The sequence below is a fragment of the Barbatula barbatula genome (assembly GCF_947034865.1).
Source record: "Barbatula barbatula genome assembly, chromosome: 8".
NCBI lineage: Eukaryota > Metazoa > Chordata > Actinopteri > Cypriniformes > Nemacheilidae > Barbatula > Barbatula barbatula.
In genome coordinates this window covers 21,530,592-21,548,541 of record NC_136771.1, presented here as the reverse complement: position 1 = coordinate 21,548,541, position 17,950 = coordinate 21,530,592, and the positions used below count along the sequence as shown (strand labels likewise).

At 42.4% G+C, this 17,950-nt stretch overlaps 1 protein-coding gene across 3 annotated transcripts; it reads left to right on the top strand.

Moving 5' to 3' along the window:
• Positions 1-1,037: 1,037 nt before the first annotated feature.
• Positions 1,038-16,921, top strand: pcdh10a (protocadherin 10a). Of its 3 annotated transcripts, none has more exons than XM_079463299.1 (5): positions 1,051-4,036; positions 4,930-4,988; positions 5,393-5,499; positions 13,822-13,979; positions 16,356-16,921. In XM_079463299.1, the coding sequence occupies exons 1-5, from the start codon at positions 1,547-1,549 to the stop codon at positions 16,407-16,409; spliced, it is 2,868 nt and encodes a 955-aa protein (XP_079319425.1). In that variant the 5' UTR covers positions 1,051-1,546; the 3' UTR covers positions 16,410-16,921. The 3 variants fall into 3 exon arrangements, with proteins under 3 accessions (XP_079319423.1, XP_079319425.1, XP_079319424.1); XM_079463298.1 differs by having other exon boundaries at positions 1,404-4,036; positions 13,822-14,139; positions 16,356-16,500; XM_079463297.1 differs by lacking the exon at positions 16,356-16,921 and having other exon boundaries at positions 1,038-4,036; positions 13,822-14,404.
• The last annotated feature ends 1,029 nt before the right edge of the window (positions 16,922-17,950 follow it).

The following is a 17,950-nucleotide window of genomic DNA, read 5'->3' as shown; positions in this document are numbered from 1 at the left end:
TCTACGCCGTGAATTATTACTGAGAGTATTTGGGCATCCAGCATATAGTTCCGAGAAGGACCCCTCTCCACCCGCAAGCTCTGGGAATGTTTCTCAAAATGAGGAAAGTTACTTTTAAAAAGCCCATAAAACGATTACAAGCCCTCTCGTTAAACGTGTCGTTCGGGGTGAAATAAAAGGAGACAATGACAGTCCTGGGCAGCTGGTAGATCGCAGTTTCTCTGCTAGAGGGCGCATTGCGCACGTCGTTCATTGAACGGGAAAGAACTTGGTCGGTAGCCGTGTGACAAGATCTCAACACGGCACCCACACACAATAATAAAGGACGCAAAGAACGAAGCTTTGGGCGATGTGAGTTTGTTTCTGGATGTCAACCGTTTGAACCTGTCGCGTGCTTGTAGAGGAAGAGACCGAGACTAAAGGAAAGGTTGATACACATATTGTTACCTGTGTGAAGCTCGTCGGTAAACATTCCCGTGCATGACAAAATCTCATTAGCCTCAGACCGGACCAGAAGCCAGGATTCCTCCACATGCACGAGCTCCCGGCATAGGCGCTCGTGAACAGCATACTAAAAGTACACACGCGCGCACACCTTTCCGCGCATCAGATGCTAAACTGCATCATATGAATGACTTCTCATCTATCGCTGATCACGTTCACCATACCTGAATAAAATAACATTAATAGATTCGTTTTAATAAGGAGATAAATAACACGAATGAACAAGCATGGGTCGGGAGAAGAAACAAGCCAATAAAAAGTGAAAACAACTGCGCAGGGATGTCAAAGCCCCGGTAACCGTGTTCTCTCGTGCTAATATTTACCTTGAGGGTGTCTGTTTGACTTTATAAGACATGTAAATCAATTCTCATTCTCCGTTTAAAGCGACGAGCGCTGGAATGGGCTCGTGGGTGCGCGCGTAAGAGAGACTTCGATGGACGTGCCCAGGGTCCAATCGGCTGGCGTTGCGATGACAGCCCGGGATGTCTATTGGCTGCTGGTGGCAAGAGCTGTGCGCAAAACAACGCACCGACGCTCACTCTCTTTGCAGAACCCGACAAGGAGACACCTACGGATTTCTATGCATCATACACATATTGTGGACCATTAGAAAACTACCTGTAGAAAGTGTTTTTATCTGCTATAGTTCGCAATAAGGATTTGTTTGTTCCCGAGGAACTGACTGATTCACTTACTGGGCTGAAGAGTTTTGGAAAGATTTGGCTCCCCGGCATTAAGGATTTGGGCATCTGTAGATTCTGCAATGTCTTGCTCTGACGCACGGACTACTAAATTGTGCTTTCCCTGAGACATCGATCTATATCAAATGGCTATAGACTTTGCGCATAAGGCGACATGGTTTCAGGCTGACGTGCCATACGGGAGCCTTCGCGTTCGTTTGGAAAGTTGCACCTTGCGTATGTTTTTTTGGACAAAAGCAATGGGTAATTCCTAAGCTGTGATTGGAAAAGAAGCGGTGTTAAGAGATACGCGGAGAGAGCGAGCGAGAGGGAATAGAGTGGAGTACACTTGTTGTTTGGAAATGATTTTGATATTTCTCTTTTTCTCGATCTTGGATGGAGGGTTATCGCAGCTACACTTCTCGGTTCCGGAGGAGCAGGAGCGCGGGACGGTTGTGGGAAATATCGCCGAAGATCTGGGACTGGACATTACCAAACTTTCCGCGCGCCGTTTCCAGACCGTGCCTAGCTCGCGCACTCCGTACCTGGAGGTGAACTTGGAAAACGGCGCGCTGGTGGTGAACGAGCGCATCGACAGAGAGGAGATATGTCGCCAGACCGTTCCGTGCCTGCTGCACCTCGAAGTGTTTTTGGAGAACCCGCTCGAGCTGTTCCGCATCGAGATCGAGGTGATGGATATAAACGACAATCCTCCGAGTTTCCCGGAGACGGACATCACCGTGGAGATCACCGAGAGCGCCACACCGGGCACCCGGTTCCCAGTGGAGAATGCCTTCGACCCAGATGTAGGGACTAATGCCCTGAACACCTACGCCATTACCACCAACAACTACTTTTACTTGGACGTACAGACGCAGGGCGACGGCAACCGGTTCGCGGAGCTCGTGCTGGACAAGCCCTTGGACCGGGAGCAGCAGGCGGTTCATAGGTACGTGCTCACCGCCGTGGACGGAGGGCAGCCGCAAAGGACCGGTACCGCATTGCTGGTGGTTAAAGTATTGGACTCCAACGACAACGCGCCCACGTTCGATCAATCCGTGTACTCTGTGAGTTTGCGTGAGAACTCTCCCGTTGGCACGCTCGTTATACAGCTGAACGCCACCGATATGGACGAGGGCCAAAACGGAGAGATTGTTTACTCTCTAAGTAGTCACAACCCGCCGCGCATTCGGGATCTGTTTAACATTGACTCGCGCACCGGTAGGATTGAAGTGACGGGCGAGGTGGATTACGAGGAGAGCAGCACTCATCAAATCTACGTGCAGGCTAAAGATATGGGACCGAACGCCGTGCCTGCGCACTGCAAAGTTTTGGTTAAACTGATAGACGTCAACGACAACACGCCGGAGATCAGTTTCAGCACCGTCACCGAGTCGGTGAGCGAGCAGGCTGCCCCTGGCACGGTGATCGCTCTGCTGAGCGTGACAGACCGTGACTCCGGTGAGAACGAGCAGATGACCTGCGAGTTGCACGGCGAGGTACCTTTCAAACTCAAATCGTCTTTTAAAAACTATTACACCATAGTCACGGACGGTCCGCTGGATCGCGAGAAAGCGGAGTCGTACACGCTCACGGTGGTCGCGAAGGATAAAGGAGTGCCCTCTCTCTCCACAAGCAAGTCCATCAAAGTTCACGTTTCAGACGAAAACGACAATGCCCCTAGGTTCATGCAGTCTGTTTACGACGTGTACGTCACGGAGAATAACGTCCCGGGCGCGTACATTTACGCGGTGAGCGCCGTCGACCCCGATGTTGGACAGAACGCATATGTCACTTACTCCATATTGGAGTGCGAAATACAGGGTATGTCCATTTTAACCTACGTGTCCATCAACTCCGAGAACGGCTATCTGTATGCGCTACGCTCTTTCGATTACGAGCAAATAAAAGAGTTCAGTTTTATGGTGCACGCCAAGGACTCCGGATCCCCCGAGTTAACGGCCAATGCCACAGTTAATGTCATCATAGTGGACCAGAACGACAATGCCCCGTCAGTTATAGCGCCTTTGGGCAAAAACGGTACCGCGAGGGAACATTTACCCCGGTCGGCCGAACCGGGATACCTGGTGACCCGTATCGTCGCCACAGATGCGGACGATGGCGAAAACGCGCGCCTGTCCTACAGCATCCTGCGGGGAAACGAGATCGGAATGTTTCGCATGGACTGGAGAACCGGTGAGCTGCGCACCGCGCGACGGGTGTCTAGCAAACGGGACCCGCCGCACCCGTACGACCTGTTGATCGAGGTGCGCGATCACGGCCAGCCGCCCCTCTCGTCCTCGGCGAGCATTAACGTGGTGCTCGTGGACAGCTTAGTGGAGGGCCGGAGCGGAGACAGGGGGTCTGTAAAGTCAAAAGAGGGCTCGCTGGACCTGACGCTGATCCTCATCATCGCGCTCGGCTCTGTGTCTTTCATCTTCCTCCTCGCTATGATCGTGCTGGCAGTGCGCTGTCAAAAAGACAAGAAACTAAACATCTACACGTGCATGGCCGGAGAGTCGTGCTGCCAGTGCTGTAGTCGCCAAGCGCGTGGGCGCAAAAAGAAACTCAGTAAATCGGACATAATGCTCGTGCAAAGCACTAACGTGGCCAGCACCGCGCAAGTGCCGGTGGAGGAGTCCGGGAGCTTCGGTTCCCACCACCAGAACCAGAACTACTGCTACCAGGTGTGCCTGACACCCGAATCCGCCAAAACCGACCTGATGTTCCTCAAACCGTGCAGCCCGTCCAGGAGTACAGACGCGGAGCACAACCCGTGCGGTGCCATCGTTACCGGATACGCGGACCAGCAACCAGACATTATCTCCAACGGAAGCATTTTATCAAGCGAGGTAAAAAGCACATCATTACATTAATGAGCCTGACATTAGTTTTAATGAATTACAAACAAACATGTTCAGGGTTAATGTAGCTGAGCACTGCTTTAGCAGGTAATATGTCGCAGTTTTACTGAATAAACCTTAAATGTATTTTAGCGTACATCTCATAACATTCATTATTACTAGTAGGTGTGCATCCAGATGCCTAATGTTATTAATAAATCTATTTATTTATTTAGAATAAAAAACACTTGCATGCATTATATAAGATGCACATTTTATTAAAAGTATTAAAAGCTGTGCTTCCATAATGAGGCAAAAACCAGTGAAATTCATCTTAACACCTCTCTCTCTCTACACATATGCCCCTTAGAAAGCAATTTAGTATTTTTCCTGTGTAATCCAGTAGCAGCCTCCTCTGTTGGTAATGTCAGATCCTAATCATCTGCCTGCTTGTGACTCATGTAGCGGTTTTAACGGTCTTGCTCTGGGCTGTTACGTGCTATTTTCAGAGGCTTTAATTACACCACAGGGTCAGTTACATATGATTCTGCGCTACCTGCCAACACCGCTTCTTCCCCATCCTTCCCCTCTGCCTCTGAGACAGGAGCAGTGTTATCTTAAGTAAGCCCCCCTCCCGTTCAACAAGTTCTACTTTACTACCAACTGGCACACTATGTAAGGGCGTAGCGTGCTGGAGTCTCAGCTGGGTGGGGGAGTTTATTGGATGGGAGTTTTAAGTATGCCAAGCACACAGTTGCTGGGTATCAGTGGAACAAAGGCGGTTCTATGGTTGAGGTGCTGTAGCGCCTGGTCAGAGCAGAACAGGGACCTGACTGGTGTTTCAATGTGAAGCATTCATTTTTTACAGAATTATTACTATCATTATTGTTGTTGTTTTTTAGACCAAACACCAGAGAACTGAGCTCAGCTACCTGGTGGACAGACCACGACGTGTTAACAGGTGAGAAGACTCCTCCAATTCACCATTCAAACACACACACACATTTTCCTAGCTATCCACATGGGCGCATTTCACAGACCTCACTTGTTTTTATATTCAGCTAATGCTTTAGATTTATGATGCTCACTTTTGGTCACACATTTGTCCCCAAAATAAACAGAGCTAAAACAAAAGCAGTATAGCCAATATGGACGCCGGCCAACATCTGACTCAGCTACTGTGTTGTATTTTTGTTGCAGAATACATTGTGAATGGCTAATTTAAAGCAATTCAATTGACCATGTAATTGAAACTATTAAAACAAAAAGAATCAAAAATAAATAGTAAAAATACATCCAGTGGAATAAACATTGTGAAAGCTCCAATTACTGAACGATTAATAAATGATGAAAACTGTTTTACAGTTCAGCATTTCAAGAGGCAGATATCGTCAGTTCTAAAGACAGTGGACACGGAGACAGCGAACAGGGCGACAGTGACCACGACGCTACCAACCGGGGCCACGCGGCTGGTGAGTTAATTACCGCTTTCACGTCTACTGTTGACCTTGCCGTGTCGTAAACCATACACTATCAAGTAGCGCAGACAGGTGAAAGAAACTGGGAATTGAATGCTGCGGGTGTAATATAAGCAAAAACAGACTTTGGGAAATAGTTTGGAGTGCCTCGCACACGTTGTGGCTTTGAGAGAAACGCAACAAGCCTTCGACCGATCGTAGCAGAAGATCAATAAAGGGGGTGCGTGGAAATTATACATCTGTCAACAGAACTAAACGGATTTCAGTTGATGCCACGGACGAGACTGCTCGTCTGACGGACAGGCTTTCTGAAGCATTTAATGAGTATTTGAAAGCTTCCCTGGTAACAAACCAGCTGCCCACCTCCATCCCCAAACACAATTATTCTTCCATTCATATCAAATGCCGTAAACGTTTGATTCTGATGCAGAGAAATGGCAATCATTCGTCGGAGACGAATTTGATTTTGTTTTGTAGATTCTTTATTTATTTATATTCAATTTCGCCAGCTTTTATTACTTTCAGGTTCTGTATTTCATTTCGTCTTGTTTATTGATCAAGCCGAAGCCAGGGAATACGTTTAAGACTTTGACTGGCTACGGATCTGACCTTTCTCTCCAAAGAATCATGACATTCAGCCTCCAGTTTGGCAAACAGATAGACGATGGGTTGCCAGATATTACGTATGCGCCGCACACAGTGGAATACAAATGCAACCGAACAATTGCGGCGAACGTGGGTAACTGTGGCATGAGGCAACCCACCGTGGGAGGGCCTTGTCTTTCTGGGGTAAAAAATGAGAAGGGCAAGAAGGAGAGAGATTTTTTTCAAAACTTAATAGAGCATCAAAGAGGTAAAACGAGATGATGTTCGTGTGTGTCCTTCCTCTAGCCGCTCTCCTCTGGGTGTGTGTTGGCAAGCTTACCGTTTCTGCACTTTCCTTTCACCGCCTGTCTCCGCGTAGCCAATTATCACAGCGAGGTTAAGATGAAGGCCCGGGACACTGACAGAGGGAGAACTGCAGCATTAACAACCACTTACACGCACACAAACACACACCCACTGTTTCCTTCACACATGCCTACGTCTCCTCCCTTTGTTCTTACAGCTTCAATTTGGGGAAATCAGTCTAAATTAAGAAAAGCCTAGCCAAGAACGACAGCCAGATAGCGAGAGAAAGATGGAGCCAACGAGAGCGTGAAGTGTTTGACGCTGGGAGAGCGAGGCCCATGGGAGGGGCCTTTTTAGATGACTGTTATATCTGCATTTGTTCGCAATGAAGATGGAGGCGTGACAAATTGGACAATTAGATCAACATGAGTGAGCGATAGATTGATGATTATCTATAAATGAGAAACGCGTGGTGATGACGTTAATCAAATCATTCCTGTCGCTGTAATTTAATGCTATCACATCGCCATCAGAGGAACAACACAAACACGCACACACACTGATGACGGTGGCAACAGTAAGAGGCAGTGTTAGGGAAGATAACTAGATTAAATAAAGTCAATGAAGGAAGGAAACTTTTTAAAAAAGGTCGTTTACATTACCAATCAAAACAGTATTTGTCTGGCACTAAAACAAGGATGTCAAATATACTAAAAGGATTCAAATTAAACCAGTTTTAAAGGGATGGTTCAACCAAAAATGAAAATTCTATCATCCTTTATTCACCCTCTTGACATTTCAAATCTGTGTAACCAATGTTTTATTTTGATATATCTGAACAACGGTGGTCCCGTAGTTCTTCGGTTACCAATTTTTTTAAAATATCTTATTTTTGTGTTCTGCACAAGATAGTTTTAGGTATATTATCCCTTTAATACAATATGAATCCAACTTAAAAACATGCTAAATTATTTGCATAATTAAGTTAAAAATATTTTTTTTGTAGCAATATTTAACTACATATTTTTCTACAAAAAGAAGTTGCAATGCAACAATTTGGTCTGGTGTGTTTACTGTGTGTGCATTATAGAATGACAACAAGACGTCATGTCTAAGTGGGCGGTTCTTGGCTAGTTAACTGGATATTTTTAACCGCCGTCACGAGTCTGAGACTAGATCCTTTCCAACACTGTTAAAACATTGACAATTGGCAATTTCAACTGGTAAAGATTAAATGTACAGATTTTGTCTCCTACCGAGAGCCGAGACATTTATTTTGTCTGACGACAGGTGTTCAAGGAGGAAATTTTGCACATCAAGGCTTTGGCAGTGTTTTTGCCATTCTTTTCTGATACTTTTGCACACCGTTGATAAAAGATGTGATGAGGTCTCCAGACAGGAAAATGCAAGAGAGGTGGAAATAGCACAAATGACCCCCCCACACACACAGACACGCACACACACACACACGCACGCACGCACGCACGCACGCACGCACACACACACACACACACACACACACACAGACACGCAAACACACGCACACACACGCACGCACACACACACACAGACACGCAAACACACGCACGCCTACACACACACACACACACACGCACGCACACACACGCACGCATGCACACACGCACACACACACAGACACGCAAACACACGCACACGCACGCACACACACGCACAGACACGCAAACACACGCACACACACGCACGCATGCACACACACACACACACACACACACTCACACAGTGGAATGCAGAGCATCTCCTTATGAAGAAAAGCTTAGTTAGTCAATGTTTTAACTCAACGCAGCATCTCTCTCCCTCTAGATGTTTGTAGCCATGGCATCCACTCGAACCAGTAATGTTTTCAATTAGATATCCACAGTGAGGCTATGTAATCATATACAAGTCTAATATTACAGGATATAATGGGCAATTATGTAAATAACCGGTGCCGGGACGTAATATTTTTAGTAATTTGTTTGTTTATTTATTGGTCGTAAAAATGTTTATTGAATCCATAGCACACAACCGGCCACACTGTATCCTCATGTGGAAAAATGGAGAACTGAGCAAATAAGTGTATTGTATGGAAACGTTCTTTGCGAGTTTTCGCAGCTTCAGATAGCTGTTATATTTTAATGCGGTTGTTCATGTCCAATTTCTAATCATTTATTATGCAAGATGTTCTGGTGGTTATATGAGCATTAATTATGAAAAACAAACAGAAAAGGTCAATTGCATCAGCCCAGATTCTGTATTAAAGCTGCAAACTTTTGCCTCTGTAACATAATCTCTTTTTTGAAACATAAAAATCGTACCTGAGAGCTCAAATGATAAAATCAGTATTACAAGTGTATTGTCGCGAACTGAGTTACTTTAATGTTACATTTTTGGAAATTTCAACTTGATGTCTTCAACAAACGTCTTAAGAAAGCTGGACACTATTCCACTGACTTGGAATATCAAAACAACATTTGCAGTCTAAGATTAAAAGTCGAACAGAAAGGATGTCATTGAAATGTATAATGAATTCTTGCATTCTTGCATTTATGTGCATGCAGAAATGTCCTGGTCTGACGGTCTTTGCAAATGTGAAGCTACTTTTAAAGGGACAGTTCACCCCAAAATTATTCACTCCAAATCTGTATAAAGTTTTTTGTTTGGTTCAATACATAGAAAGATATTTGGACGAATGCTTCACTTCTTGGACCCCATTTGCTTATAAGCATTCCTCCAAATAAACGTATACAGATTTGGAACAAATCGAAGGTGGCTAAATTATAACAGAATTTTTATTTGTATTATTAGTATTTTCTTTATTTTAATGCACCCGCAAACTTTAACTTTCTTTTGGCTGCTGTTTTTCGAGGACTCCGCAAACTTTCTGCTTAATGTGTTATTCACAGACGGTTGATTTCACCTACAAAAGCAGTCTTTAGTCAGATGGTTTCAGGACTTACAGTATGCGTCACGATTCTCTGGGTCTAACTGTGATATCGATGTGAACGTCACGCTGTGAGCTTCTGTCTACTCGCTCTGTTGGGATATTTAAAGACTGTTCATCTAATTACATTGAGTTCGACTGTATTCTATTATGTTTATCTGTGTACTTGATAGTGATGATGTCGCAGTAGGCATGGATACCTGCCTTAGAAAGTCTTGTCTCCATGTACACATGCGTATCTCGATATGGTAAAATATGTTACTTGGTTTGTGGACATGATATATGGATTTCATGAGACAACAGAGCAGATCTGCGATCTGGGTATGGTTTCAGATGTTGAACGTGTAAGATGAGATGGTTTGCTTAACCCGTGAGAAAGACAAATCACGCACGAGATGTCTTTAATATCTCTATGGTCACTATTTGACAGCGCTGAGGTTAAATAGATAGCAAATGGAGACTTCGCTTAAATCTCCTTGCTGCTCAGATTTCTCCTTTAAAACCCCAGATATCATATTCCTCCCAGAGTTTCAGAAGATATTAATGTCAAAAACTGTGCTTGCATTCGCAAAAATATAAAAATTTGCAAGAGTCAGAAAGGAAAGAAACATTATTTACTCACCCTCATGCCATCTCAGATTTGTATGATTTTCTTTCTTCAGCTGACTTTCTTTGAACTTGTATATTTTATTTACATTATATTATTGTATATTAAAACGATGTAATTCTCCTAAAGGCACATACATATATCAGTAACGTCTCCTGAAATTAAACAATAAGTTTGTAAGAGAAACTATTTTGATTTTATTTAGCTAAACTGAAACCAATACAAACAAAAATGGCTGCACGTCGGAAACTTCAAATCTCATTGGTTCTTCAGTGTCTTGTACCATTTAAACACAAGACAACAAATATATTCAGAAATTTACATCTGCGTTTGTTTACATTACATAATAACTATTCCAGATACCCACAATCCAACAGACCTTGTTTTCTCAGTTTGCGTTTTTGGTGTCCCGGCAATGAAAGGAGATACAAACAAGCCGTTTTCACTAATGCACAATATAAAAAAATACAAATATAATAGATATAACCGGTTCTTCATTCTTTACTTCAATATAAATGAACACAGAAATTGGTCAAGTGCAGTCAATCTACCTTGCTTTATGCATATATCTGCAGGTCTCAAAGCAGAGCTAACAACCCGTTTCACGGTCACGTATGTAAATCTCTACATGGTTTCTACGCTAATAAAACATTATTCCCCTTCTTGCACGCACGCACGCACGCACACACACACACACACACACACACACACACACACACACACACACACACACACACACACACACACACACACACACACACACACAATATGGTGAGGTTTATCAGTAGGCCAGATTTGTCTAACTAGGTCCTTTGATCTCTCTCAGAAAAGCCTTCTGCCACGAGGAATTAAAGATTGAAGATTGGCCTGACATGCATCCACCCCACCCCATCCCTTCTTCTGTGTGTCTTTGACCCTCCATCTCTCATCATCTATATCAGACTATACACTGTTTCATCCTATCCTCTAAATCTTTTTCCCATTCCCTCTGTATTATAGAGCATCCCCTGCTTCTACCTTCTACTGGGTTTGACCTTGGTGCAAAACTACTAAAATGACTATAATACCGGTTTTGGCCGCAAGTGCAGTTTGCTGAACAACGCAACTTTATGTAGCTGTGGTAATGCAATTGCTATGAAATTTTTTTCTGACTTGAATTATTAAATACGTTCCATATTTTAAAAATATATTTTATTGTACATTGACTAGAATATCAATTCTCATCTTTGTTTAGTAAAATAAATTCTAGCTATAAACAGACAGATGGCCCTCATTTATTTGACCTGTCAAGGTTCGATCTAGGTACCACCAACTTTATTCTTTATACACAGATAAAGCTTTAAAGGGATAGTTCACCCAAAAATGAAAATTCTGTCATGACCTCAAGTTGTTCCAAGACTGTATACATTTCTTTGTTCTGTTTAATACAAAGAAACAAAGTAGAAAAATGATGGTAGTCAAATGAACGGTTTGTTTTCCTAAATTCTTGAAAATATTTCATTTTGTGTTCAACAGAACTACTTGTACAGGCAGCTGTTTGCTAAATAATAAAACTTTATTTAAACAAAGACCCTCGATGGGGAAAACATGAACAAAAACTAGACAAGACTAAAAACTAAAACTTCCCACAAGGGGGACAAAACAAACGAGGTAATAAGAATAATAAATAAACTATAAGTCCACAAACTTTGAAACAGCAACAAGGTGACTCCAATGGAAGGCAGGTTATCAGGACAGACGAAGGTGGGTAAACGTGCTAAATGAACCGACAAGAGACAGAGGGAAACTGGGGCTTGAAAAAGGGGAACACTATCGAGGACTGAATACAAAGGGAAAGTGGCAGCAGGTGACATGGATGAAACACTAAGGGGAAGATTGTACAGGGACGGTGACAGGACTAAACACTAATGCCGCTAACAGGGAAACAAGGGGGCGGGGCTTAAGGACGCGACACCAGAGAGAGAGCATGGCGTTTCAAACCAAAACAATGCTCTTTCTCCACACAAAACACATGGGACTGACATGATCCTGCCACAAGACTCGAAAACCAAGACAAGGAGAGGCAGGATCATGACACTACTATGGTAGTCAATGGTGACCAAGAAATCTCAGTTGCAAACATTCTTCAAAATATATTTCGTTGTGTGCAACCAAACAAAGAAATGTATACAGGTTTAGAACAGCTTGAGAGTGAGTAATTCATGCCAGAATAGTCATTTGTGGGTAAACTATCCCTTCAGGGTATAGCCAACACATACATACATTCATAACCATGAGCTTCTACTGGTAATCTCCAACCCTGATGCCGTGCCTAGAGGTTAAAGCACATACTGAACCAAACTTTGACCTCCTCTTTAACCCTTAAATCTGATTATTTGGAAGAAAACTGTTCCAGGAGCAACAACGTGCATTCAGATGGATTGCAACATTGAAACCTAATGTGGGTCAGATTCAAACCTAGATCTCCCATAACACATACTGAGCACTAAGCCAGGTCTCCGACTTCTTTTCTCCCCTTTTCACACCTCTGTTCATGTACACCATCTTCCTCCAAAAATTTGAGTTGGACTTCAAGTGCTAAGCACAGTCAAGATGGTTTTCAGCCCATTGTACATCCTGTTCTTGCTGCATATAGGCTCATAGCCCATGGCCCTTATTACAGTTCAGTATTAGAGTATGACGCAGCGTTGCTGTCTGCCCTTCTCTTTCATTTATTCCTCTTTCAATTTCCCCCTCTTTCTTCTCCTCTGAAACCGGCTAATTATCATGCTCAGTGTAGTCATTAGCCAAAAGAGAGCAAGCGTGTGTGTTTTGGAAGACGGTATCTCCCGCAGTCGTGTGTTTTGGTGCCATTGCTGAGCGTTTGATTGAGGGACTTGAGAGACCCGCAGATGAGAGTCGTGGTGAAATTAATAGCATGAAAAGAGCATGAAAATATCACAGCAGATTCGTTAAATCTCGTCCGGTGGGAGGGACACGCATCGGCGGAGGAGGAAAAACAAAAGGCTGGAAGGTTTGCCGCTTTTGGGGATGTAACGTCCTTCTTTTAGCGGGCCGCCTTTTAGTCAATTACTGTGTTTTTCTGAAGCCCGCAAATGACTGCAGCTGATTATAAAACGAGTAAAAAGCCAGCAATGCGTCTCTGTCTCCGTTTAAATAATCATCTCCATTCAAATATGAATAATTTCAGACTCTGTGCTCCGGATAATTCATAGTAATTTCGCCTTTATCTGTTTTTCTTTGTGGTACTGTTGACATTGAACGGCGAAGCAGGAGAGCAGATGATGAAGTGAGAGCGGGATATCTCGGAGTGTGTGGATGTGCGAGGCATCTGCCGTGCTTAGGCACATGGACGATAATCTCGCTGTAAATGCTGTTTTAGGTCGTTTTAGCTTGATGTGTCGTTTTAAAGTTGTCTTTATGCATTTTTGTATGCAAATTTATTTATTTACTTGAAAATACAAAACTACAGATTTTAAAATTTTCTTATCCTGCAAAAAGGTGCCATGATATTTTTATGGTTTCATTTTCCAGTAAAAATGATTCAAGATACATTTTCTGTAAACTGTCTTAACTGTCTTACTACACCAACTATATTTTTCATGCGTTTTAAGCATTTCCAAAAATATGTGAAGGTCAATAAGTACGGCAAGATACAATATCTTACACTACACTTGGTTCACAATGCTTTGTAACAAATGCTTTTAGTCTAAATGGTTCCATACGGATATTTATATTAAATAAAAGTGATAATTGCTTTAGCAAGCACACCAAATTGTTTGTTTTGTCCGTTGTCTCGCTTTCGTTTCGCTGGCATAAAGCTCATGCCACGCTTCCTCGCTTTGTGTCTCCTCAGGGGCTGATCTTTTCTCCAACTGCACAGAAGAGTGCAAGGCTCTGGGTCACTCCGACCGATGCTGGATGCCCTCTTTCATGCCCAGCGACAGTCGCCAGGGTGCCGATTACCGTAGCAACCTGCACGTCCCGGGGATGGATGCGGTACCGGACACTGAGGTACAGGAGAGCGTGGTTCCGGCCGATGCGTGCTTTGGGCCTGATGATAGATCATTCTCTACGTTCGGCAAAGACAAGTCACACCACGGCACGCTCACACGCCACGAGCTACACACACTCTTACCAAGCGCGAGAGCGCCTTACAAACCCAACTACCTGTGTGAGTACTCGCTCAAACTGTACGACTTCTGAAACCCCCTGATCTGATTCATTGATTCACAGACATCTGTCCTGAATCTAACCCATGGCTCTGTTTGTATATACCTATTTATATTTCTAAAAGACGATGTAATCATATTTCTCAAAACACCATTGCTTCACCTTTTCTCTCACTCTCCAATTTGTTTTCCCCTTTCCTTCAAAACCAAAAAGGTGACAACAAATGTACAATATATGGACATATCAATAAAGTACTTTTTTGAGTGAAAATGTGGAGTTGTGTCCAACATTTTGTCCTCCCAAAATTCCCTCTAAATTCTCCCACCCTAAGCATCAGATGGCACTGGTTGAATTATGCTCCATTGCAAATTTACTTGATCAACTATAAGAAAATCATCCTTGCCAACATATACAATAATACACACAGTGTGCTGTGACTTTTCCTTAAGCTGAAAAATGTATGTCATTACATAAGCATGGTATGCCTATACAACATCTCTCTTTGCAATGCTAACGCTTTACTTGATGACTTTGTATATGTCCTATTATGAAGGTAATAATATATTCATAATGCCCTAAAATGTATGTGATAATCAGTTGTATATGCTGATGAACACCCAATTTAGATCAGTTTAAAGAGACAGTCGACCCAAAAATAAAACATAGAAAGACTTTGAGAAAAATGGTTGGAACCAAACAGTTCTTGGACCCCATTGACTACCATAGTAGGAAAAATGACAATGGTAGTCAAAAGTGCCCAAGAACTGTTTGCTTTTCTACATTCTCCAAAGAAATATATAAAGCAATTTTATAAACTTGTTGATAATCTCGTGTTGTGATAACCAGTCCACAGAACCATTAAGATTTAGCTTGCTTATATACTGTACATCTGGTTTGGCATGAGAGTAACTTAAAAGACAATGATCATATTTAAGTGAACTTCTAATTTAAATATACAAAATAATCGCAATAAGGCGTAACAAATACCTTCAGAATACAGTACCGTATAAAGTACCTAAAGTGTTACCATAACATCATATGATTATACTCATTGATCTCAGCACATCTTCAATGCATTACGGAGGATGTTTATGTCGTAATACACATCAATGTACAGCATGCCATATGGAACGGCTGTATGCATCATGTATTAAAGCACATTCTTCACACTGTTATATGCATTATCCAGCACGCATATACGTGAGGGATACATTCCTTAAGTGTTTAGCCGTGTGTCTATCATCATGCACTGTATCCATGTGGGTTCTAATTGCCATATGTCACAGTTGTACTGTAATCACACTTGTGACAGCAGTCAAAGCGGCCTGCCTCCTTGACTCTGATTATAGCATGCAAACTGTGGCAGCGTACACTCACGACAGCCCGCAGTTTCGGCTTCTCTCTTCATCTTTATTTAATACAGTACATACTGTAGTATGAACTACTACACTGAAGAAGGAAGACGTGTACACCTGCATGCGTTTGCGTTGGATGTGGATATAGTGGAATGTATATCCACAAGCCCCGCCTCCATCTCATTTGCATAAGTTTGTTTTTATGAGTATGTCACACTTTGATAAAGTGTAAAAGTTGGGTACATTCTCACAAGCAGTCTTTTTTGCACACTGACAGAATGTTGCTCCAGTACTTTTTAAATTAATTCCAGAGGTTTCTGTAAACTCGTGGTTATCTTTGGATATTGCTTCAGAGATTTTCATAACGTCTCGTTGGGCGTCTTTTGTGATATTGCCTTCACACAATAATTCTATAAAAAAGAAATTCTTACATTTTACACAAAGCATCATTGCATCATGGAAACCAGGATCAACAATTGTGTGTTACAGAATAACATACAACCAAAGCGGAGCCAAAGGAACATATTTTTACAAATAACTTAAAAAACCTGTCACATATATGATGTTTGATGTGGGTGTCACATACAATATGTTTGCTTTTCTTTTGCTCTGTTCTGCACAGCACACGGTCAAATATAATACAAAATCGCAGACACACAAAAACATCCAAAGATAACCGAGGCTTTACAAAATCCCCTTGAAGCGAAGAGCAAACAATCACAAAAAAAGGTTTCGATGGCGTGTGCATAAATGCATCCAGCAACATTTCTCTTGTAAGACAAAATTTGAGAAAAGCCATGTTAATATTGGTCAGACGAGTGAGATCTCATTTAATGTTCTCTGCCTGTTTTCTGTCCTTCAGCACGCAAAAGGATTTCCTAGCACCTTCCGTGTGGACATTCCTGAAAAAGCGTGAGTTTGCACAGTTACGCAAGCGGCCAAAAGCATCAAGCTGCTCTATTTTTAAAACTCTCCTCCGTTCGTTTCTTACCGAACTCAATAATCACGGCCGATCCGGTCGCTCCCAGCTCTGTTGGACGTCCGAAACAGATTAAATCGATGACGTAAGGACCCTGAGAATTCTCAGCAGGACTGAGAAACGCAGACAAACCTTCCAAAAACTGGATGAGCGCGACGAAGAACGGAGGACCAAGAGTGATAAAGAGACGAAAGGAGAACGATGGGAATATCAATGGACACTGTTTAATATCACTCTATCCTCTGTGATCAGTGTGTCTCTGTTTACAGCCCACTGTAAACTTTATCAACAATCTGAGCCCTTTACCCGTCTCAACACACAGACACACATGCATACACACATACATCTACACCCACACATATATATATATATATACTGTACAAACTGTAAGTGTACAAAGAGCAGCCCAACAATGTGCATTATAAACTCAACTATCCGTTTTAGACTTGACTGTTTTCTATAGTCGTTTATTTTTTTCCTAATCAGTGTGGTCAAGTGTTCTTCTGGAGCTACTATCTTTAGAAAAAGTGGACGTGGAGGACAAAAAAGACTGTCCTCTCATTGGCCTACGAATACATCATCAGACATTGTGCTTATCTTCACGTGTGCAAGTGTGTACTGTTCTCTTTTAAAGCTTCAAATAACTATGAATCTATAACTATATATATATATATGTATAAACATATATATATAATATATATATAAATATACTTTTTTCTGAACCTGTGTAGCCCATTGGATAGTTTCCTAAACACCATATTGCCATAAACCAATACAAAGTGCTGAAAAGACATTAAAAGTGGGGCTTTAAATTGTGTGGCCTCTCTGTCTGTAAGTACGAAACGCAACCGCACGCATGCACACATTACATAACAAATACTGTTAAAAACACTATAAGGAGAATGTTGGGAGATCCTGCTGATTTTGGACAGAAGAACGACATCACAAGACATCTAAATTTAAAAAGGTATCGTAGGGTTCAAAACAATATGAAACACAAAACCTTACAAAATGTGTAACGACACCTTACTGACATTTATGAAAAAGACACTAATCCTAAGCACACACCTTTTTACGTCAACAACTATTCTAGTTGACCCTTCATTTATGCGCATTTCTGACCATTTCTAAAATGATTATATTGATAGGAACCAGCACATAACCACTACTAGTTTCTTATGGCAACACTTTTACCTAAATTAAATAAGACCCAAGCGCATTAAACCTTAAAAATCATATCAGGGTGAGTGAGACCTTAAAGGAACCGTTCAACCAAAAATAAACTCTCAAAGTCCCTCAATTGGCTCCAAATCGGATGAACACACACAAAGATATATTTTGAAGAATGTAAGAAAAGCAAACTGGGGCACTTTCCTAGTAAGGCAGTCTATGGTGGCCATGAACTGTTTGGTTACAAGCGTTGTCCCAAATTACATTCTCTGTGTTCATCAGAACAACGAAATTTACACAGAAACGCA

Excerpts from the sequence above, each read along its gene's own strand:
- pcdh10a (XM_079463297.1), top strand. The coding sequence starts at position 1,547 with ATGATTTTGATATTTCTCTTTTTCTCGATCTTGGATGGAGGGTTATCG. Across the intron at positions 4,989-5,392 it reads AGACCACGACGTGTTAACAG|TTCAGCATTTCAAGAGGCAG; the intron begins GTGAGAAGACTC and ends ACTGTTTTACAG. Across the intron at positions 5,500-13,821 it reads CAACCGGGGCCACGCGGCTG|GGGCTGATCTTTTCTCCAAC; the intron begins GTGAGTTAATTA and ends GTGTCTCCTCAG.